Source organism: Engraulis encrasicolus, chromosome 2 (genome assembly GCF_034702125.1).
Source record: "Engraulis encrasicolus isolate BLACKSEA-1 chromosome 2, IST_EnEncr_1.0, whole genome shotgun sequence".
Classification (NCBI taxonomy): domain Eukaryota; kingdom Metazoa; phylum Chordata; class Actinopteri; order Clupeiformes; family Engraulidae; genus Engraulis; species Engraulis encrasicolus.
In genome coordinates this window covers 53,760,318-53,784,785 of record NC_085858.1, presented here as the reverse complement: position 1 = coordinate 53,784,785, position 24,468 = coordinate 53,760,318, and the positions used below count along the sequence as shown (strand labels likewise).

At 44.2% G+C, this 24,468-nt stretch overlaps 2 protein-coding genes across 5 annotated transcripts in view; both read left to right on the top strand.

Annotated features, from left to right (window-relative positions):
• LOC134441341 (TOM1-like protein 2) overlaps positions 1-12,588 on the top strand; it is a 49,279-nt gene extending 36,691 nt beyond the window's left edge. The window contains exons 10-16 of one of the 4 annotated variants that reach the window (XM_063191635.1): positions 1,965-2,211; positions 2,786-2,909; positions 4,006-4,081; positions 5,665-5,730; positions 8,023-8,082; positions 8,799-8,832; positions 9,125-12,588. In XM_063191635.1, the coding sequence (XP_063047705.1) occupies positions 1,965-2,211; positions 2,786-2,909; positions 4,006-4,081; positions 5,665-5,730; positions 8,023-8,082; positions 8,799-8,832; positions 9,125-9,288 (771 nt within the window). In that variant the 3' untranslated portion in view covers positions 9,289-12,588. Of the gene's footprint in view, positions 1-1,964; positions 2,212-2,785; positions 2,910-4,005; positions 4,082-5,664; positions 5,731-8,022; positions 8,083-8,795; positions 8,833-9,124 lie in introns of all 4 variants that reach the window. The other 3 variants (XM_063191620.1, XM_063191613.1, XM_063191628.1) reach the window with 3 other exon arrangements.
• Positions 12,589-14,042: 1,454 nt separating this feature from the next.
• Positions 14,043-24,468, top strand: part of srebf1 (sterol regulatory element binding transcription factor 1) — a 34,794-nt gene continuing 24,368 nt past the window's right edge. The window contains exons 1-3 of the mRNA XM_063191602.1: positions 14,043-14,437; positions 16,453-17,052; positions 21,105-21,307. Coding sequence (XP_063047672.1) covers positions 14,332-14,437; positions 16,453-17,052; positions 21,105-21,307 — 909 coding nt within the window. The 5' untranslated portion in view covers positions 14,043-14,331. The remainder of the gene's footprint in view (positions 14,438-16,452; positions 17,053-21,104; positions 21,308-24,468) is intronic.

The following is a 24,468-nucleotide window of genomic DNA, read 5'->3' as shown; positions in this document are numbered from 1 at the left end:
CAAAAATCAATATTGACACGGCCTGCTTCTACAGTTTCCCTTTCAAAAACACCCTACCAGCTTTTAGTGATAATGACACGTCCAGTTATTTTTTTTTATTTTTTTTTTTACTGAAATCATTTGGTTTCATAATGTTTGTAAAGTTACATTCAGGTGTAGTGGTTTACAGACCTGGGACGTCATTGTCTTGATTTTTTTGTTTAAAAAGTTCATGTTGCTTTTTCAACATTTGGGATGGAAGTGTCAGTCATGGTCCTGCATGTTCCCTCATTGTGGCACTCTCTGCATGCATCTTGCAGTCTACGTGCTTGTCCATGTCAATATTTGTTCTGCTTGTGTGTCTTGTTTTCTGTTGCTATACGTTTTTTTCTTTTCTTCTTCTTCTGCTTCTTTGAATCCATTTCCCCATCCGTCCGGGCAGCTAGAAGAGGCAAGTATTAAGGTCCCATGTTGCATTGGGGATTGGGTTGTGGATGGACCCCATTAGTCACACACGGACTAATGGACATTGGGAAATGTATTTAAAGGTGTCATTGCATCAGGGTTTTTTTTGCTAGCATTAATAGAAGCCCTGTGACTGGGTTTTGGTGGGAAAATGCTTTAGTGCTCCTGTTTCTCTTGTTTCTAGTTGGAGGAGATGGGTTGCGTAGAGCAACAGGATTTTGTCAATACCAGCTGCAGGCTACCCTCCATTCAAAGCCCATTTGCTCATAGCATATCAAAGGGAATATCTGATTTTGAACATTCCAATAACATATGTAAACATTCCTCGCACGTAGTTGTGTACCCATGTTCTGCTCTGAAACGCCTACCATACCATGGCATGGCTTGTTAAAAGCACCTCACTTTGTTTGCCCTTTTCTTATCAGCCTTAGTTTTCATCCATTGAGTGACTTTGCAATGTGCAATGAGGACACTGTTTTAACATGCAGCAGGCAAATATTATGCAAATTGTAATGCCCGATCCTAGTAGTTTAAAAAGCGTCCTAAACAAGTTGTCTGGGAATGACACCTCCTTTAACCTCTTGGTCTGTCTGTATGTCTATGTGTATCATGTTTGTCATGGTCACACATGACAAAGGTCATTTCCCTATAGCATGTGTCCTTCTGTGTCCACTTCCCTCTCTCACCTGACCGTTTAACCTCTTTGATCCCTGTAGAGCTGTCTGCTGTGTGTGGCTTAGTAATAGACAGTAGGTGTGTGTTGTTGTGGAAGCCTCGTAGAGAGTGGTAGAGCCAGCCTCACTCGCTGCAGTGTTGCGTGACTCTGTGCTGTGCGCATATGTGTTGGCCCTCAGAGGACCCACCACTCATCACATACTCAGTCCTCTCTCTCTCTCTCTTTCTTTCTGTTTCTCTCGCTCGCTCACTCACTCATTCACTCACTGGTGCACACACACACATGCATGCGCGCACACACGCATACACACACACACACACACACACTCACTCACTCACTCACTCACTCACTCACTCACTCACTCTCTCTCTCTCTCTCTCTGATTCTGTATTCCTTTCTGCCGATTCCCATTTCTGTTTCCCTCTCTGTCTCCCTCTTTCCCTTTCTATCTGCCCCTCTTCCTTTTCTCTCTGATGTTTGCTTCATCCCTCGCTCTCTGTATCCTTTTGCGTCTTTGTTTTTTTCTGCCTATTTTTGTTGCAGCCACAGTATCATCAAAGCACTTTTATAAATCTCTTTGATGTCTGATATTTGTGTATTTATTTCTGAGCCGTGTGACTCTCCTCGTCTTTTGTTCCTCCTTCGGGCTTTTAGCTTACTTTAGAATGTCATACTTTGGATTATCCCTTTGATGGAGCGCAAACCGCTTTTGTTGTGTTGGTTTAATACATTTCTTTGTATGTGTACGTGTGTGGGTTTGGGTTTGTGTGTGTATGTGGCGGTGTTGTTATTTGTCTAATTGTGTGTGTGTGTCTGTGTCTGTGTCTGTGTCTGTGTTCCCCAGATGCTTAGTGAAGCCACTGAGGATAACCTGATAGATCTGGGCCCGGGCTCGCCTGCGGTGGTCAGTCCTCGGGCCACGGGAACTCCCCACTCCGCCAGCCCCACGCCCACCCCTACTCCAGCGTCCCCACCCAGAGCTGCCCCACCCATGTCCCCCCCTGCTGCCACCGCTGCTGCTGCTGCTGCACCCCTCATGGCCAACGCCACCGCCTCTCCTGCCACCCTCTCCACACAGCTCGCCGGCCTGGGTAAGGCCACCGCCTACCTCTCAAGATGGTCTTAGTATAGTAGTCAGTTAGTTAAATACACACACATACCCGTACATACACACACACACACACACACACACACACACACACACACACACACACACACACACACACACACACACACACACACACACACACACACACACACACACACACACACACACTGCATTTGTATTGTGAACAAAAAAAGTGCTCCACATTGTGTGTACAGAAAGGCACACTTGAGCAGTCATCTATAGTCGAGCCTATTATTTTATCCTATCATTTTACTGTGACAGTAAATGCATACATTATATTGCATGTTGAATAGAGTGTTGATTGTTTATTCTCTGATGCACAAAATATGGCTAAACTGTGTGTACACATGCATGGCTACTTGCAATGGCATCAGTTTTAGGATTTAGCATGGCCACATAAGTCAGGTTTAATCCGTTAGAGGGTTTTTGACTGAAAGACTGATTTTTTTTTTTCTTCCATGCTCACTCGCTCTCCCTCCATGTGTTTCTTTCCACCCCCTCTCTCTCCCCCCCCCCCCCCTCTTGTCCTTGTCTAGACATGGGTGCAGACAGTGTGAGTGGAACACTGAGCACTCTCTCCAGTGCCCCCCCTCAGCGGCAGGACGACTTTGACATGTTTGCCCACACCAGAAGCAGCTCCCTGGCAGACCAGCGCAAAAAGTATGATACCCCTCTACCACCACCAAAACTCCACAACTCCCCAGAGTAGTCATCTCACCGCTCCTCCAGCCCCCTCTGTCAGCCAGTGGAGATAACGCAATACAACACTCGGTTGTATTGTACAAGACTAGTGTTTCTCAACGGGGGCATTAGTCTATTTTATTTTTTAATACTAAGGGGGGTGTTTGGGGGGGCTTATGATGAGGTTAAGGGGCGTTTGTTCAAAAAAGGTTGAGAACCACTGTACTAGACCCATCCTGTAGATGCCCATATTCTGACATAAGCCCTTGGAGGCTCCCTCTTTAGTTCAGTTGTGTTGGGAAGCTTTAAGACATGGGCCGAATCGGAAATGTTCATTCATGCATCGTTATGTAGGGAACAAAACAATGATGGCAGTTACATGCACAGAGTATTCTGGTGGCAAATGGAAAATTTTCAGTATTCGGTGTAGCCCTTTCATGCAGATGGTATCTCCAACAATTGTTTTGACTATTTGCTGAAGGGGCTTAACTACATCATGACAACATTGCTACAACATTACCAACAGATATATATTAACACATAGTCATTGGGTGACATTAAGGTTATAACAGAGCCTCAGCATGAAAGGGTTTAAAGAGGTTCCGCATTATTCCTTTTGCATGTGCATGTGTGTAATCAGAATATTCCCTGAATATGGCCACATTCGTAATGAAGGAACAGTTTCCATGACTTGTGCAATGCCGAATACTGCCACCATGCTGTTTAAAATCAGAATATTCCCTGCTCGTTACTCATTCCATGTGGTGACTGGTGAAACAATGAACATTTCGACATAGTCCTACAGTGCAATTGAAGTTATGTGCTTGGAAAATCTGAGACATTCCCATGTTGTCACTCCATAAAAGAGAACACACAATAATACAGAAAATAATGTTTTTGATTGGAGAAACCCAGCAACAGCTTGACAAAAAACTTAGCATCTAGATCTAGCATAGTGTATGAAAGGGAAATGGTTTATTTTGATCTTTTGTTATGCAAGTAGACGCTTAGTGTCAACTGGAGAGTGTTTGACTGACTGTGTCCTGACTCTGACCCCTTTCCCTCCCCCCTGCAGCATGACATATGAGGATCCCCAGGCACTCGGAGGCCTGGCCTCTGCCCTGGATGTCAGACAGCAAAATACAGCTGGGGTGAGTAGAGGCACAAAGCATGCTGGGAGATGTAGTCTCTGCATTTGGGGGTATTCTGGGAAGTCTAGAATCTCTGTGGTGTACTGACACTTCCGGTGTCAAAATGTATTTGGGATTTTGGTGGTGGGTTTCTCTGCATGAGATGTCCGTGCTGTGAACTGACCTCCGATTTCTACACATGACTTGCGCACTCAAACTCAAGCTCCAGCTAACTTTTCCGGAGGATGTGAATGGTTTCAATTCCTTCAAAGTCTTTTAATTCAGCATGGCTCTTGAAAATGGACGCTCAATTATTCAGAATCTCTTTTTGTACTTCGAGAAAGTTCATCACTGGCTGGCCTTGTGCTACTTCTTTTTTTCCCTCAAACTTCTTGGTCTTTCTCTCTCTAACCTTCAGTCAAGTTTCTCTCCAGCTGCCATTGAGACAGACATGTGGCGCACTCCATTTAACACGGAGGTTAATTTTAGCCGCTCAGTCAACGCTTTGTTGACTCGTTTTGCAATCGATGAATATTTGCTTGACCGGTCTCAGAGGGGTCAGCAAATGTGTGCTTTTCAAAGCCAGCCCCTATTGAGTCATTCATATTGAATCGTTTCCACGTGTGTACACTAGTACTGTTAACCCTAACTGTAGCAGTGCAGTGCAGTGCAGTTTATTTTTATTTTTTTAAAAACATAAAAAAAAAAAAATGTCCACCATATTGTGCAAAAAAGTTGGTTTACATGCACATTACTGCAGGGAATACTGTAGCGATGTCCCTCATTTGTCCACGTGGCAGTGACTTGGAAAGTCATTAAGGAGCTCGTTAGGAAAAGAAGCCAGTTCTTCTTAACACCAAACCATCCAGGAATATGACATTCCCGTCTTTTGTGAGAGACATAGGAAGTTTTGACTGGCCTTTCAAAGTCTTTGTCGAAATCTTGCTTTGGCAAGCTTTAATCAAAATGCAGCATTGAAGGCTGCCTGAAGCCAAGCACAATGCAGAAACCCAGGTCAGCTCTAATCCTCCTCTGTTTGTCGCAGACTGTTATATTTTTCATGTCAGAATCCGTAAATTTACAAAAGAAAAGCATAATGGATGCAGTGAGGAAAGTTCAATATCTTTAGATGTCCATTAGGGAAAAAATAAAGCATTAACACAAAGCATTTTCTATGAACACACACACATATACGTGTGCGCACACACACAGGCATACAGACAAGGTTGCACATTCAGAAGGGCAGGTTTGCTCAGTCGCAGTGCCAAGAGGCCGGTCTGGTGGTCTCTGATATCATGTGCCTGGTTGGTGGTTCCGTTCAGTCTGTGCCAGGTTGGCCAGTGGCCTGGTACAGTAATCCACCTCATGTGTCAAAGATCAACTTTCATCAGTTTAAACATCAGGCCACCATTTCTGTTCTTCGCTACTTTGAGTCCCTGCTATTTAAGGTCCTTTTGTGTACAGCTGTGGATATGCGCATAGCCTTTTTTGTCTGTGTTGTCTTCCGTATTAAGTCAGTAGATGTGTAGTGCCACAGGACGTTAAAGGGTGTCTGTACAGTATATGGTCTGACATGTGTAAGGTGTTCTCTGTTGTTGATTCAGCTGAGGGCTAATGATGATAGCGCAGAACTCCAGCCCATAGACAGCTGGCTCATCACCCAAGGAATGGTGAGAGTTTCACCAGTAACCCCCCACCCTACCCTACCCCATTCCAACCATCCATCCATCCATCCAGCCTGCATCCTCCACCCTCCATCTCCTCAACCACGCGCCATGTTGTCACCTACTCCTTGACCACCTCCCATTGCTACCGTCACCTCAACCGAGCTCCCTGGCCCCGGGCAGTACAAGGGAAGAGCCTACGGAATAGAAGCAGAACGGGGTGCTTGGGGTACCCCAGAGGGGAGAGCCCTTATCCAGCCACATAGTCAGACTGCTTGCCCAGAGAGAACCAGAGGAGAACCTGTGAGCCAGGCCCTGAGCCAGATTGACGTGCACGTGTACTTTCTGCACATTGCAATGCTTTAGTCCTTATTTCTGTAGTTATGTTACAAATGAGCATCAGGCACTAACAATATATCCCCTTTAGAGCTACATGATGCTTCCAGAGACAGTGAAAACGGCACCATGTTTAGAACCTAGAGAATCTTTGATGCTACCGCAAGTTCAGTACAACTATGCATTGTGGAAAAAGCTTGTGTAAATCTTGAGGTAATCTGAGAATCAGTTGAATGACTTGAGTACGATGAAGGTTCCCTCTTGTTGTCCTGGCAGATGCTAAATCGTGCAAAAAAAAAGAGCAGACGCTGCATGTGTATGCTTTTATGCTTTACTTCCCCTGCCTTCTGTTATGTGCTTCAGATGCCTCAAAGCATCTGGTTCTCTCACGGAGACGAAACAAAAACTCTTCTCTGGCTCTCTCCGGTGACATGACGTGCTATGCTGTCCCTTGTACTGCCAAGGTGGGAACCCATCCATTCCTCACCTCCCCACAGCATTCGTTGCACCTCATGAACGATGCAAAGGCTTGCTTGTCCTTGGAAGGGGGACAGGCTGAGACTTTCATTGAATTCTAAAAACCGAAGTAACTCGAGTGAAACATCAACCACTAAAACTACATCTTCCAGAACTGGCCTAGCCAGCAGTTAACTGCTAACTACTAGAGGTTTAGCCCGTGGTGTCCTCTCTGACTAATGTGGAATCTCCTGCCACATGATGGGTACAGTACATGTCTGCTCATTTTTTGAGCGACAACGTAAACTACTGTGTTAAGTATATAAGTATCTGAAGTTGTAACTGTGGAAGGTACTGTTTCTAGCTGATTTAGGGCCTGCTTTTCATCTGATGATTTCCAGTCCCAAGAATCTAACGACACCAAAATTATTTTTTTATCAGGCACATTCAAACCATGTGCACATCCAATCACCATCTTGTCTTTAGTTGTGTAGCAGGAGAATCATCCTCTCTTACTGATCCAAGAGTTAACATTTGAGAGAACTCAACTCTAACGTTCATAAACTGACCCACTTGACCATATCTGTAGAATAGCGTCATGTTCTAACACTATTAACATAATTATTCTGTTTAAATCGACACAACCATCTAGTACACCTCAAACTCTTGAGTTCTACAACAGCGGATGTGTGACCGCATCAAGGTTTATTTTTATTGTTACGGAATATGCAACACACATTCCTACATACTGGCACCTGTCGGAGGACATGTTAGTGCTGACGAGTGAGTTGGTTGAGTATCCAGTGGCAGTCAACATAAATCAGCTCATGGCAGAACTCCTTACACTCACTCTTTTATATTTCCTTCTGTCCTCTACTGTAAGCTCAACTCAAGCAATTGCCGTGGCTACTGTAAGACTGATTTTGGTTGCATTTGGCTGCATCTGATACACACGCATTCAGTCACACGATCTCTATGGCCATTTCTCTTTTGCTGACACAAGCGCACTACGTTCTCTGTTTGTCTCTCTGCAAGCCTGTGGTGTTTGCTCTTGTCTGTGGCAAATCCAGACGCAAACACCAGCAGACCACGCACACATGCTCAGCGATACTCAAGCGCAACTTTCCTTTCCTCACTCATCTTCATCGCCTCTGCATGACATGTTGGGCCCATGCATCTGTCTGCCAGTGGTGTGTGTGTGTGTGTGTGTGTGCATCTTTTGTATGTGCGTGTCTGTGTGGTTTGAGCGTGTTCGATTTTTAACTCTTATCAAACAATTTTTTGTTTGGTCCTTTTTTTCTGTTGTCATTGCTTTCTTCTCAAGGCATTCTGGTGATATTTTTTCCCCCTCTTTTCTCTTTGTTCATGTTTCTCTTTTGTGTTGTCCCTTTTTTCGGAGGTTGTTCTTGTCCTTTGTTGTTATTGTTCTTGTCGATTTTTATTATATTCTTGTGGCTTTCTCCGTCCTCTGTGCGGCGGTTGTCCATGGCGCTTTGCTCTTTTTAGATTCCCGTCTCGCAGTCCTCTGTCATGGATGACATAGAGGAGTGGCTCTGTGCTGATGTGGTGAGACCTCTTTATTTCCTTGATTTCTCTTTTTCTCCATTCACGCTTTCTCCCTTAATCTTTTTTTTTTTTTTACACCATTATACGGTAATACATCTCACGTCCATCTCATAGATTAACAAAAAAAAGTTCCAAGTTTTGTATTATTTATTTCTACGTTCATCATTTCCAAGCTTTTCAAATCCAATCATTCTTTATTTTACGTCATTAACAAGTCATCCTACCAGTGCTTCTCATGTTACCTTGTACTAGTGTATTCACAGCTTGTTTAATCAGGCTTTTTGAATTCGCTTTCCTGGGATTGTGGTGTCCTATTGTAAGTGCAGGAGGAGGAGGAGGTGGTGTTGGTGGTGCATTGGACTTTATGTAATATCTGAGAAAAGACATCCACACAGACCAAGAAGGCTTCAGGGTGGGTGTAGGTGGTCAGAGTAAACTTCAGCTATTGCACGGCCAGTGCCCAACCACAAGTCTCTTCCAGCTCTTGACTCGTATTCTTGTCACAGGGAGACAAGAACCTCTGCATTGGTGTTCGCTTGGAAGTGGTAGGTAACTGTGACCAGGGCTGAAGTCACACTGCTGGCAACACAGGCACACACGTGTGGGACTGGATGCATTGCAATGGTCCGCACGGGTGCACTGTCTCTTTTGTAAATTGTGGACATACTAATGATGTGATCGGCCAAATGATCCTGTCTTTTCTCTTTTGGAAGCAGAGAGGCGACAAGGAAGAAGGGGTGACGAGTGAAGGTATGTATGACTTTAACAGAGGCACTTGGTCCCTGTGTGGGCTTAAGGTATATTTTTGTTTTAATTAAGTATTAATTTACCTTCTGATCTGTAAATAATCATCTACTAATTACACAAGGAAACCCTGTTATTGGAAATTAAATGTACAGTGAAACACAAGGGAATATCCTCTTTAGTCATATTATTTTATGGTGGAAAAAATGACTTGGGCGAGCAGTGCTCGTAACTCCAGGATTGCCATTGCAGAAAGTGACTGTAAGCTTCCTCTGTTCCCATCTTCCAACCTCTACAGAGTTTGACAAGTTCCTGGAGGAGCGTGCTAAGGTTGGAGACTCCGTATTACCGTGTGTCCCCACTGGAGAGCCCAGCCCCCCCGTCAGTGCCCGTAACAGCAGCAACAGCAGCACAGGCCGCAGGAAGGCAGAGAGGACGGAAGACGCCCTGTTCGCTTTGTAGAGACTTCTGTTTGTTTCCCTGCCCCATCCTCTCTGCCCCCGCTACCACCCACCTCCATTTGCACTGTAGTCTTAGGCTGAAGTTGAAAGATCCACTTTCTCACCACATAGTGCAAAGTGAAATATAGAGAGCAATGGCAACGAGTGACGTGCAAGTTACGTGCAGTTACGTGCGAGGGATATTCCGATTGTAAATGGAATGGTGGCAGTATTCACTTTGTGCACAAGTCATATAAGCTCTTTATTCATTCGAAATGTGGCTGTATTTTGGGAATATTCCAGTGTTCCACACATGTTAGCAACATATTCTGGAACTTGTTTTAAAACGAATACTGACGATATTCAATTTGAAACCGGAATACAATATTCTATTTGAAACCGGAATTTTTTGTGCATGTAGCTGCACACAATGTAACTCGTCCCGTGTTGTGCACTATTTAGTGAAGGAGTGAATATTTTGGACACAGTCTGACAGTCTTACTACCCCCAGGCCCTCCTTTAGCACAGGCTTTCACTGGCAGCCGCTCACCACTGCAGTCCTCGGTCCAATACAGATAGTACTGTCTGCACCATATTCTGGCTCATCACGTCATAGTCACCTGCAAGTGTTCTCAGTCGATTTTAAGCACACCTGTCTGGTAGGGTCTTTCGGCCCTGTCGTCTTTTGCCGTCATTTTGTGATGCGAGCTGAAGTGAAGCAACTTAACACTGTGAGGCAATGGGCTGAGTGGGTCTTGCGATTAACCTAACATTCTAACTGTCTGTGTCCGTCCTGTCCCTCCCTCCCTCCACGATGCTACAAGTAGTAGCATCAGAAAATCTATTCTGAGACACAGACTGTCCGAGATCAACACTTCCCACACGCAAAACGAGGTGCGAGGGGGAGGACTTTTGATATGATATTAACCCCATTCCCTGTTTGATGATCATTCCTGTTGTCTATTCTTACAAGAATTACTTGCACTAATGCCAGACTATGGTGATATATGGTCTGAAAATAACTGAAATTCCTGGTATTTTCCACAGCCAAAATGATTTAGAAATTAATTTGCTCTTGACTTGCTCTTCTCCTGTGTGTCTCACATTCCTTCTCTGATTTTTCCTCTGTTCACTGTTTTTTTGTTTTCCTTTACTCTCCCCTTCCTTTTCCTTCCTTGGTGTTATGAGGCGTGGCTTAAACCTGTGGAATTCTCTTCTGCCACGCTGTTGTGTTAGAATGAAGCCAAACTATTTGGCACTTTTGAAGAAAGGGAATGAGTTGGAAGAGGCTTAGAGTTAATTTTTGAGACACCCTCTCACTCACACCATGTGGCCCTCACAGCAGGACACAAACAACTCTACAGACAGGCTCCGTAATGTTCAAAACAACAAGATACAGACAAACACACAAATGAACAAACAAACAAACAAGTAAATAAACAAAAGAGCTGACCAAAGAGTCTAGACTGAATAAGTTTAGCTTTCACAGGATGGGCACAGTGGAGAAAAATCATGCGTTTCATCTAAGACGTACGAGAGCCAGACACATTTTTGTGTGTCAGATGCCACACAATCATGTTCTAATTTGGCCTCATTCCAAATAAATGTCAGGTCAGGTTCCATTTTCATGCAGATGCTCTGTAGATGTAAAGAAAAAAAATGTTTTATGCACATTAGACAATGATGGAGATGCTGCTCTGGAGTTGTGTTGTATTCCTGTTGCAAAGTTTGAGGGAAGAGCAACATCGACTTGTTATTGCACTTTGATTCTTAGACGTGTCCCTTCTCATTCCAACTCTATTCCAAATCATCAAAAAGAAGACATTGACAAGGGCACTCTGAATCTAGTTGAGATTAGTTGACTAAAATGAGAAACTAGACATAACAAAGATGACTGAGACAAAAGAAACAAACAAATCTAGCACTGACTTTATTTTATAAATTCCACTTGTATAGTCTAAACATGTTTTGACTGACTTCATGGCTTAATCGTTACTGTAAAAATTTGTATCAATATGTATACGTTACAAATGTATATACATAAAAATCATGTATAATATGCTGAAATGTTTTGTCTGAACTTTAGCTAACTGCAGTAATTGGTTTCTATTACATGTACTGTTGATGTCTTTGATTTTGAAGTGTTTTTTTGTGGTATGCAATGCAAGATGATGCAAGTGATTCCCTATATCCGGGTGACTGCTGCCATTGCACAGCCAGTTCCAATGGTCCCTCCTTTAACAAATCCCAAAGCTTTGCTCTCGGCTGGAGTACCCTTCTACCCTTCTGGAGTACCCTTCTTCTTTAACGCGGTCCGTTATATTAATCTTATTGTAGTGATTATTCGATAACATCATCTTCAAAGATAGCAATTGACTCTCATAGTGGAGTTTGGCTGTTCTAGAGCTCAGTGTGAGAGTATGCATAATAATTCCTTCGAGCAGATTCCATATATACCTTTTTAAAAAGTGTATCCTGTGATCAGTACAACTTCACACTACTCTTTAGTGACATTGTATTTACTCAAAGATTAGATTTAAATTTGATCTGCAGCAGCAAACAGAACCGTTATAAATGATGTATACATTGTAGAGGAGGTATACTTTTATCTCAGTTCTCAGTGTTGTATTTGATAATACCTGCTTGTGGCTGAGGTAGCAATCATGTATTTAATACAGTATGTAATGCTGTTACAAAAATGTAACGTCTTAATGTGTTTAATTTGTCCTAAAGATTCTTATTTTGTAATTGTCAAATTATTTTAATGAATCAGTATTTTTATTTTAAGTCCTCTCCCTTTTTTTTGGTGTGATATAAGTCAAGTGATCATACGCTTTAATTATCGACTCATTGTAAATTGTTTCTTTTAAAATAAGGAATGCATCCAATTCTTTCTTATTTAGGTGAGCGCAGTCTCTTTGAAACGTGGGGAATGACTGAATGATGTTCCCCCTTTCTTATGTTTTCAATTTTACAAACCCATCATCTGCTGCATTTGTGTATGTGTGTATGCGTGTATGTTTCTTGGGGCGTGTTTGTGTGTGCCTACAGACATACCTCAATTGCGACAAGTGCGCTCAGTGTGTGTTTATCTACCGTCATAACTGCAAAAGAATGCCAGACTGACAAACAAAAAAGGGGGGTTTTGTATGGCACTTCCAGAGCGTTCCAAAATGCTGTGTTGTTGACATCTGAGGCCATGTCAGGACTCAGAAGCGTTGTGTAGCCCCTGTTTGAGTCCTACTGATCTGGACGCTACAGTATTGCAAATTTCAACTGTCTGACCCATACTTAACTCAAATAAAACACTAGCAAAGTGTGAGTGCCATGAGTGTCTTCGTGTTTACATGTGGTTGGTTGTTATTGGGGAGAGGGAGGATGCCAGAGACTGGTCCTTCTATGGGGGGTGGTGTCCACAGGTGTATGATGCAACATGTAGTAATCCTGCTTGAAATGCCCCAGTTGTCACGTATCTAGACAGCGACTAGGGCATTAAATTGCACTTGAACTTTGCAACAAAGCAGTCTACAATTGAAGCATATTTTGTCTTTTTTAACTGTAGGATTCAACTCAATAAACATATTTATTCTCTGTTTTGTTATTTACATCAGTAAGAATGTAAATGACAACCTTAAATTACAAATTACTAGGTTTTTTTTTACAGAATAGAAAATGTAATTGCAAACATGACCAGAACCTTTTCAATTATGGCAAAAAAAAACAACAAAAACTTTACCCTCTCTGCAGGTGTGAGGGACTTGGCCTATGGGGAATGCACTAACAAACCCCATGCACTTGTCTGCTATCTTCACTTTCCTTGCAGTTTGATTTGCACTGCTCATTTCAAACAAGCCCAGACACTGTCGGGGCTCGGGGCCCATGGCAAACAAAGGATGTCAGGGCTGCTGAAGTTGTTCACTGGGCTACTCCCGGTCACTGACCCATTTCACCCTTGCTTCTACCTATCTTGATTGCTGTGTCTGACAATGGTGGTGATTTTTTTTTTTTAATTAGGGTATAATGACGACAATCCCTTGAAAAAAAAAACTCAGGTTAAACTGATTTGGCCGTGCTCCCGTATTTATTAACCAGTGGTTTGCAATGCACTTGCAACAACATCTTCGCAGAGACGAAATGCCCCTTTAATATTGTTAAAAGTGTATCATTCTGGGAGAAATACATGATGTAATCACGGGAGTCACATTTGTGATGTCACATCACCCCACTCGTTTCTCGAGGTTTCATTGGTTAGTTTCTCTGGCACTACGGGCGGAGTCACCTCTGCAAGCCAGACAAACTTGAATAGTTAGTTCCTCCCCCTGGCCTACTATCATTGGCTACTGAAGACAAGCCCACACCACGTTGTGGAGAGAAACCAAAAAGTTTGTAAACAAACGGGCTTTTGGAGATGCAGAGTCCCCTTTAAATTGGATTTCAAATTTGAACACATGTGTATAACTCACACACTGATTAAAGTATATAGATCTCCGATGTCTCACAATCATAGCATATGCAAGACAACACACAGCTGATCAAGAAAGAAACATTGAACATGTCTTAGTTTAAAATTTTCGAATAGTATTGCTTTGTCTTGAAAAACTAAATGAATGGGTAAATGACCACAGCTTTACAACAAAATGAATATAGATCCTATTTTGTTTTCTGTCCGAGTGTTTCCAGACCATTCATCGTGCATCCAAAGCGTGTACAGTAGCAGCTGCGCTCTGATTGGTTCATACAGATGCCCGTCAAACGCTCCCTTGTCCATCTGGGTTTGCCTGCCCCCTGCTAGTAAGCACACCAGTGCACTCTTTGAACTCTGTTTAGACAAGTTTGGCTTGTGTTATAGCTAGCTGAAATGGAGGCGAGAAAGGACAGATAGTTGACAGATGAACAACAACTTGGATGTATCTCACGCATTTCTATAACACGATGTACGATGTTTAGCAATAGTGCCAAAATGTCAGTCTAGTCTAGATCATAGAAACGCTACGTGGATTCTTGTACGGTAAACCGGGATTTCTGATTGAGCGTGTTGGCTAACACGGCTTTAGAAACAGCGAAAATGAATAACATATCGTTTGACGATCCCTCGTTGGATAATTTGGATCCAAGTCTATCACTGCATGACCCCAGTGATATTGACACTGCTCTACTGAACGACATAGATGGTATGTATACACAATGAGTAAATCTTACTGAAGTTGTCAGCTAATTTGCTAGCTGTCATGATGTTACATTTTGTGAAATAGACGCAGTCCTGGTCATTGTTTTTGTGACCACCGTTTAAACATTTCTATACACAATGTTGAGTGATTCAGCTGAATAAACTGCATTTGGAGTTTAGAGAATTCAATGTCACGCCAGTCCACAGCTGGCTGGCCATGCACTGGCTCGCCTTTAGTTGGCAGATCTAGTCTAGCAGCTCGTGTAGCTAACACCGGCTAAATTAGATTGTTACACTGAAACCAGTGAGTGGGGGCGCATTCATTTAGCTGGGTAGAACTAGACACCGCCACTGGAAGAGGGGGGGTTTACTGTTTAAATGCTTGGTTACTACACTGTGTTTTGTACATTCAAAGTGTCTGCCTAGGAGTTGTGATTTGCACGCTGCCCCGCCCCCCAAAACTTGCACAAATGCGAATGGCTATGTTGACCACAATATGCCACACTTATACACTGTAATGTTACATATGCCTTCATGTTGTCACCCTCCTTTGTCTGTTGATCATTTGGGATGTCTGGTGCTGCATTTTCTACTGACTTTCCTTGAGGGCTTCTGGAGTGACCGCGGGTAACCTCGTGTGGAGTGTATGACGCCAGTGACCGATAGTAACCTCGTCTGCTCGAGCTGTAAACGCGCGCTTCCCACCTCCCTTTTCTTAGGGGCTGGTCCGCATAGCAAGGCGCCATGCTCGCTTCTCATTGGTCGAGAGCGATCACCTCATACAAAACACTGGTTTACAAATTCCCGGCTGCCATGTTTCTCTTTCAACAGAGCAGTAACTCCTTAGTCACTTTTTATCTGGTCTATCTGAAAATGAAACGTGGTTAAAATAAGCTGTGTGCGTTCACATTTTTGACAACCTATTTCACAGCACACAAGCAGACTTGAAAAGAAAGGCCAGTGTTTATGCACCCCTGTGTTATGATAATCACACACCCCAGAATATATTCTACCAGGTGAAACATATTCTGCAGTCATATTAACATAATTTTGGCTGTAGATGTGAATGTAAGTGGGATAGGAACAATCCCAAACAGGTGATTCACATTAACACTTATTCCCACATATTTAACCTTTCTATTATGCCAGGGATAATCATTACCTTTTTTTGTTTTGCTCACTGGCATCAGTGGTTCTCCATTAAGGTGCTAAGCTTGATTCACAATGGCTACCAATATCTGTAATTTCCTTGAGTTAAACCACCCACACTGCTGTAGCTACCACACTGGAGGAACAGCACGCCATTGTCACATGTCTCGCGTGTTTCCTACGAATCACACGCTTAAACTTTAGGCCTGATTTGCTCTGTCATGCTTGAAGCGTCAGTTCCTAAAGCAAATTTGTCAAATTGGACATTTTTCATGACGGAATGTTTCATATTTTCCTGTCTCTGAACCATTGTTGTCAAATTCTTTTCACAATTTAAGACCAGAGCGGTAACATAATTGCAGCTGTTTAAGAATGTATTCTTTTAAATGCTATTTTAATTATATGCGTGTGTTTCATGTGTGAAGTAAAAGTTTGCTGTGTGTGTGTGTGTGTGTGTGTGTGTGTGTGTGTGTGTGTGTGTGTGTGTGTGTGTGTGTGTGTGTGTGTGTGTGTGTGTGTGTGTGTGTGTGTGTGTGTGTGTGTGTGTGTGTGTGCTTAGCAATGTTAATGGACAATGTAGTGGCATTGGAATATTAGCGGGGTCCCGGCAGAAAAAAAGTTTGGGGCCCTACCTTGTCTATAATGGTAGGGCGCCAGGCTACTATGCCAGCAACCCATGTTTGATTCTGGCCCAGGCCGATCCCTCCCCATCTCTCTCTCCCAACTTATTTCCTGTCTGTCCTTCACTTTCCTGTCCAGAACAAAGGCAAAAAAAAACCCTCAGAAAGTACTATATTCATTGGGCCATAGGGAATGGCTGTTGAATTTGTGTGATAATAACGGTGTGTTGTTTCTTATTGTCTTATATAGATATGCTCCAGCTCATCAACAACCAGGACATGGAGTTCGGGAGCCTGTTCGACAATACCCAGTTTGGCTCCGGAGCCCCTCTGGCCCCCGACCCACAGCCGATGACCCTGGGCAGCACGGCTCCGTCGGCCCTCGCCCCCACCTCTTCCACGTCCGTTCCCCTGTCCTCCTCTTCCCCCATCACCACCACCACCACCTCCTCCATCCTGAGCAGCAGTCCACACCTGGACGCCCTGCTGGGGCCCCCTATCTCCCGCAGTTCCTCCACGCCTGACAAGTTCTTCCAGCCCTCCACCTTCCAGCAGTCCCCGCTGGCCCAGGTGTCCTCCACCCCCCCGGCCTCCACCACGCGCCCCAAGCTGGCCCCCGCAACCGCCACTCCTCCTCAGGTCAAGCCCGTCAGCACGCCCCCGACCCCGGTGCCCGTGTCCGTGCCCTCGCCCGGTCCCCTGCACTCGGTGAAGACATCGGCCTACAGCCCCCCCAACCCTCAGGCCCTCTTCAGCTCGCCCTCCCCCTCCACTCCCCAGCAGCAGCAGCCTCAGCCACAGCCACCGCCACAGCAGCAGCTGGTCTACCCTGGCCAGACCACGTACACAGGTGAGGAACATCTTGTCGGCTTGGGCTGAGTAGAGTGATGGGACATGGGGATGGGAAGGGGGTTTGCCAGTGGCTCTGTTTTGGATTGAAAAAGTGGTACTAGAGACATCTAGGCCTGGAAAACATGGAGTGGTACATTTTTGGTTTTAAATGTCAAGGGGGGTCCAGGAAAATTCTGCTGAGCTTAAGTCTTAGCTTCTCATTATCTTTGTTTTTTGGCATTTGTATCTGTGCTGTAGATAAAGTGTTGTGAAGAGATGGAATGGGGAAATGGGAGTTGCGAAATGACACAGGCCAGACATGAGCCTGGATGCCCATGGGCAAATTGCCCGTATAAGTTATGGTGTGGTGTCCCAGCATGGTACACCATAGCACCACACTTGGATAAGATTTGTTATCTTTGCTGTCTTATCTTTCTGAAGATCGAATGAGCTTCTGTGAGCAACCAGCAAGTGGCTGTATTGTTGAGGCAATGAACGTTTCATGAGCAAAAAAATGGGAAAAGACAGTCGGTGGTGAAACAGTACTATGCAAGATGGTCTTTTTGTGTTAATTGATATTTCCCCCAAATAGTTTAAGGTCAGGTCAGATGTAATTTCTTCAGATAATTGCCCCTCAGATCATGGTTGACCCGAACAATTTAGCCAGTATTATGCACATATCACACGATCCAGTAATTTTCCGTGAGGATTTGAGAAGCTCATTACTGAAATGCTATCCTTGGTCTGTAATGCATTTTCGCTTCTTTCTTCATCCACTGTAGTCGTGGATTAGTATGAAATGAGTTTGACCCCAATCAAGAGCGGGGTTTGGTATTTTCTACCCTCCATTAGTTGGGGTGCTATCTTTGCTAATGTCACGCATCGGTCAGAAGGGATGTTTTTAGTTCTAACTCTAATTGGTCTTCTTCTAATGGGTGAGGAAGGTGGTCATGCCAGAAAAGTACCCTAGCTGGTTTGGACAGCAGTGGCATGCAGCCATTGTTGACATAGCAGTCAGGTGATGTAGTAGCCAGTATGGATTTGCATTTGGTGGTGATGGGAATGGAGAAAGGGAACTGTGAAGTGAAGAGAGAGTGAAACAGAGGGATGACGGGTTCTAACTGGTGGTAAAAAGGACAGAGCAATCCACACGACCAACTGGAAGAACTTGCTCTGTTTGTTGTGTTGGGTCAGGAAATGTTCTCAGGTTGGCCACTAACCATTAGATCTGGGTAGGTATATGTGGTATCACACCAGAAACATACGAGTCACTGTTTTGGTCAGTTTGATCAGTTGTTTTGAAGTAGAGTTATGGTGTGTTGCCCCAAGGAGGAAATCGATTCCACTACTATCGATGCCAACACGTCCACATTCGGAATGAAGGAAGAGTTTACATGACTCGTGAGCAAACCGAAAACCCACCATTCCATTTTTAAAATCAGACTATTCCTCGCATGTACAGTAACTGTGCCCAACGAGAGCGTTCTACTTTCCACATGTAGGGCAGTGGAAGACGAGATGAAGACTACTTAGTGTCACTTTAAGAAGCATCTACACCCCACCTGACCCTTGAGGTTTTGATGTCTGTGTTTACTAACTCGCCATTGGGCAGAACCTTCTGGATGCTCAGGGTGAGGTGATGCAGTGTTGCGTGCCTCAGCAGCAGCAGCAGCAGCAGCAGCCAGCAGCCATGGCTAGCATGGACACCCTCAGCCCGTCAGTAAGAGCATTTGGCCAGCTTAGCATCACGCCATCGCCAACGCCATAGGCTTAGCCGGGTTGGACGATGCACCGTCACCAATATGAAGGCAGCAGCTTGGGTCACATGGGTGTCTGTAGGTGTATGGCATGTTTGGAGACCTTAGAGGTCCTGTTATGGGGGAAGAAATCACCTGATGAGGTGGCCGTGACTAGAGAGTTAAGACGTGGAGCTGACGTGATGTCAGGGATGTAAATGTCATTATGCAATAGATAGAAGCGAAGGGCAGATCAAACAACAGCGTGGAGCTGTTAATGGCAGTAACAGTAGTAGTCGTATCAGTCACAGTAGTGGAAGGCCAGAGTCCGTGTGTGTGTGTGTGTGTGTGTGTGTGTGTGTGTGTGTGTGTGTGTGTGTGTGTGTGTGTGTGTAGGGATGGGATATCGGTATCGGTGTATCGGTATCGGGTTCAGATATCAACATATTTTCAGAGATCGGATCGGATCGGAATTTTCCCAAAGTATCGGAATTTTCCCAGGACTGATATTGAGCCAGGTGTAATGTTAATTTGAAGTCATAACACTTGCATATTAGTTTTTAGGATGGGATTGTTACTTTTTTACTTGATACTTTTACTTATGAATTCGTTTCCTGTTCTTTTGACTTCCTTTTCGGACCAAATAGTCATCTTGAGCCTACCTCAAGTTGAAATTCATGCATATATGAGGTTTTGGTATTGGATCGGAGTAGTATCGGTATCGGCAGATATCCAAATTTAGATATCGGGATCGGATCGGAAGTGAAAAAATGTGTATCGGTGCATCCCTATGTGTGTGTGTGTGTGTGTGTGTGTGTGTGTGTGTGTGTGTGTGTGTGTGTGTGTGTGTGTGTGTGTGTGTGTGTGTGTGTGTGTGTGTGTGTGTGTGTGTGTGTGTGTGTGTGTGTGTGTGTGTGTGTGTGTGTGTGTGTGTGTGTGTGTGTGTGTGTGTGTGTGTGCGCGTGTGCGCGCGTGTGCGTGTGTCATATCTCGTGTTTGTGTTAGTGACACAGGCCTGGAGACCCAGTGACCCTTTACCCCAGTCACGCTCACACACACTCACACCCACTCTGCTATCGCAGAACGTGCTATAGTGGTGCGAGAAGGTCCGAAGGTCCCGGAAAGTAGCCATAAACATAACCATGTGAGAATCTGTCAGTCTCTGTTACCATAGCTGCCTGCCATTATCAATTAGTCCCAAACCGTTGGTAATTGGCTAGAGAATCTGCCACAAATCCTGATGTGGAGCACAGGCAATGCTATCATGGTTGAATTGTGGTGAATACTTGACAAGGGCTCTTTTTCAATTGAAGTAAACTGATGACGTTTTAATCTGTGCCATTGCATTTGATAAACCCCCATGATCGGTGATCGAGCACATTTTGTTCAGTATTCAATTTTAAACCTTGAAAAGCGTCTGTCACTCCTTCGATGGATACATTATACTGTGTGAGTTATTTGATTTGTTCTTTTTTTTCATTGTTACATACAGTGGAAATTAAATTATACTTTAATATGTATATATCCTGATAAACATTTTGGCTGCGAAGAAACATGTGGTTATACTCGTGGAAAAATGTAGCAGAGTCATGAAGGGGGACCTGTGTTGCAACATGTGACCTCTATACTATAGAATAATAGACGTCATTGTGTGAAACTATATCAGTAGGGGGTCTTGCCGGAACAGTCAAAGCAAGTTCTTTTGTCCTCCATCTGTGTCTTTTTTTTGTTTTGTTTTGAAGCTGATGATACACAGAGCAAGTGTTTGAGCAATTTTCTGATAAAATGTTTGAGACAATGTGGTTTGAGACAATTAGCACTGTGTCTACTGCTAATCAAAGTTCTCCTTGATTAATGTCTTGCGATAAGGATAAACTGTCCCAAAATCCAAGTGTTGTTGCTCAGAAATGTTTGCTCAATAGTGGCCTAGAGTATCATAACCTCAATGGGTACATATGCCACTTTGTGAACACTAAACATCTGTAGTCGTGAACAAGGACTGGCATCTCAAGTGTCTTGTATTGATGTCTGTCTCTGGTTCTAAGTAGTGCTTCTAATCATGGTACCTCTAATCATGGGTGCTAACCTGCGCTACATCTCATAGGTCCTCCACTATTCTTCTGCTCTCTATTTGTTCTACATTACTTGTACACTGCTGTACTTTGTCCTGACCACTTACTCCATATTTGCTTGGATGTCCTCCTCGTAAGTCGCTTTGGTCAAAAGCGCCTGCTAAATGTAATATAATAATAATAATAATAATAATAATAATAATAATAGTAGTAGTAATAATATTTTGTTAGTCCTAAACAGCTGCATCTTCTCTGTCTCGTAGCTCCTGTAGCTGTGAACCAGGGCAGCCCCTCCCAGGTGGTCTCCACCGCGGCCCTGTCCTCCTCTCCGCCGAGCATCCAGCCGGTGACCATCCAGGCCCAGGTGCAGAGCCTGCCCAGCTCCCCCATGCTTACCACCATGGCCTCCAGCCCTCCCACGCACACGCACACGCACACCATCTCCCCACACGTGCAGCAGGTCCCCGTAAGTACCCGTGTGTGTGTGTGTGTGTGTGTGTGTGTGTGTGTGTGTGTGTGTGTGTGTGTGTGTGTGTGTGTGTGTGTGTGTGTGTGTGTGTGTGTGTGTGTGTGTGTGTGTGTGTGTGTGTGTGTGAGTGTCTTGGGGAGGGGTTGTTGTTTACTAGTAGACCGCCACCTCCTTGTTCATCACTTGCTCCACCTGCTGCCCTCGTGTAGAGGGTACAGGTCCATGCAGCCCCAAACCACAAGACCTCAGGCTGTCAGACACGGTGTCAGATCATAGTTTACTCACATTTTAACTAACATTTATAGATAAGACATTGGCAATAATCCCCCCCACCCACACTAAATAATATACTGATAAATGTTTACACTGGATGATATTTACTCAATACTTGCACAGATTTTTGGGGATGGAATTGGCATCCTATTCGGGGAGTGAAGGACTTGGTATTTGACATTACATAAGCTTTTCATCTGATGGCACTTTGCACCAAATTATGCAGTGTTGATGTTCTCCAAATGCAATTTTATTGTTCTTCGACAATTTTAGATGGCGAGGAAATATTTGCGGGCAGAGCGTGCGTGTGTGTGTGTGTGTGTGTGTGTGTGTGTGTGTGTGTGTCTGTGTGTGTCTGTGTGTGTGTGTGCGTGCGTGCGTGCGTGCGTGCGTGCGTGCGTGCGTGCGTGCGTGCGTGCGTGCGTGCGTGCGTGCGTGCGTGCGTGCGTGCGTGCGTGCGTGCGTGCGTGCGTGCGTGCGTGCGTGCGTGCGTGCGTGCGTGCGTGCGTGCGTGCGTGCGTGCGTGCGTGCGTGCGTGCGTGCGTGCGTGCGTGCGTGTCAATATTTGCTGTGTCTGCTCATTTGAACGCTTGTGACATGGAGTCCATGATGGAATATTTGCTGAATCAGTGCATATTTTGTGAGAGATGGAGGGAGAGGGAGGGGTAAACGGCGCCCATCATCGAGTTCACGAGTGAATATTTGTCTCTGTGTGTGTGTTGGGGAAGAGCGGGTATGTGTATCATTGACTCGGTGTGAAAATATTTGCTGTGTGTATGTGAGCGTGCCGTGTATATAGGTTTGTGTCCATGCGTGTTTGTGAGAGAGGGCACACAGGGTATGTATGATGAGTGAACATGGTTGTGTGTGCACGTGTGTGTATTGACAGAGATTAGAACTGTGTGCCGAGTTGGAAAAAAAATGAAGTGGAAGTACTCTTACAGATGTTACAACCCTTGTGGTTGCATGGTTTCAAATTTGTAATACCATACTACTAGACTTGTAATTACAAGTACTTTTACGTCTACCCTATACAACTCCGGGGTGCATTTTTAACTTCATTAGCTACTTTGTTGTTTGCAATGCAATTTCCCATTGCCAAATGCCAACCACCCAAGTTGCTAACTAGCGAACAACTGCAGTACTCTTTCGAGAAACGCACCCCTGCGTGTGTGTACGGCATATCTTTTTTTCTATATATTGTACACAGTATATATATATATATAATAATAATAATAATAATAATAATTCATTTTATTTAAAAGCGCCTTTCAAAAAACTCAAGGACACTGTACAGAGAGAGGCAAAATAAAACAAGACAGATAAACAGATTGTAAACAAAACATAAATATATAGAAAATAAATAAAAAATAAAATAAAACAAAATACAGTTAAAGAATCATAGAGAATAGGCTAATTGAAATAGATGAGTTTTAAGTCTTGATTTGAACAGGGGTAAAGACTCAATGTTGCGGATGTCAGGGGGAAGCGCATTCCACAGCTGAGGAGCAGAGCAACTGAAAGCTCTGTTCCCCATGGTGCTGAGACGGGCAGAAGGGGACAGAGAGGAGAATGGAGGAAGAGGAACGGAGGGGGGCGGGAGTGAATAGCAATATGAATAAGATTAGATAGATAAGGAGGGGCAAGATTGTAGATAGCCTTGAAGGTGTGGAGAAGTATTTTAAAGTGAATTCTAAATTTGATAGGGAGCCAGTGGAGATGTTGCAGAGCAGGGGTAATGTGGTGACTGGAAGGGGTTTTGGTAATGATGCAAGCAGCTGACTTCTGGACCAGTTGGAGCTTGTGGAGAGATTTTTGAGGGAGACCAAAGAGGAGAGAATTACAATAATCAATGCGAGAGGTGACAAGACTGTGTATAAGGATGGAGGTAGAATGGGAGGTGAGAGAGGGGCGAGACGGTTAATGTTGCGTAGGTGGAAATAGGCAGACCGTGTGATGTTATTAATGTGGGAGAGGAAGGATAGAGAGCCATCAAGCATGACACCCAAACTCTTAACTTGAGGGGAGGGGGAGACAGGAGAGCTATCAATTGAGAAAGGAGAAACTATTTGCTTTGGATAAGGTGGATTTGGTGCCTATAAGTAGGACTTCAGTTTTGTTCGAATTCAGTTTCAAAAAATTTGAGGTGTGAACCAGGATTTGATTTCAGAAAGACAGGTGGTGAGGGAGGGGGGAGGGAGAGTGTCAGAGGTTTGCCAGATAAATAGAGCTGGGTGTCATCAGCATAGCAATGGAAATTAATATTGAATTTGCGGAAGATATTACCAAGGGGAAGGAGGTAGGTGATGAAGAGGAGGGGCCCCAGAACAGAACCTTGAGGCACACAGGGGAGGGCTTGGATTTAAAAGACTTCATTTGAATAAATTGAGAACGGCCCAGAGAGATAAGAATGGAACCAGTCAAGGGGTGTGTTACTTATGCCAATTGAGGAGAGTCTGTGGAGAAGGATGGAATGCGAGATGGTGTCAAAGGCTGCACTGAGGTCAAGGAGAATGACAATAGAGAGTAGGCCAGAGTCAGCAGCCATGAGCAGGTCATTAGTGATTTTAACTAGGGATGTTTCTGTGCTATGTCGGGGGCGAAAACCAGACTGGAAGTGCTCATAGAGGGAGTTAAGAGTTAGATGGGAATGGAGTTGAGAAGCTACAATTTTTTCTAGAATTTTGGAGATGAACGGAAGGTTGGAGATTGGGCGGAGGTTGTTGTAGTCAGAGGGATCAGAGCCAGGTTTTTTTAGTATAGGGGTGACAGCAGCAACTTTGAACAGAGAGGGTACAGTACCAGTGGAGAGTGAGGAGTGGATGATGGCAGCAGATATGAATGGGAGGAGAGAGGGAAGGCAGGATTTGACAAGAGTTGTGGGG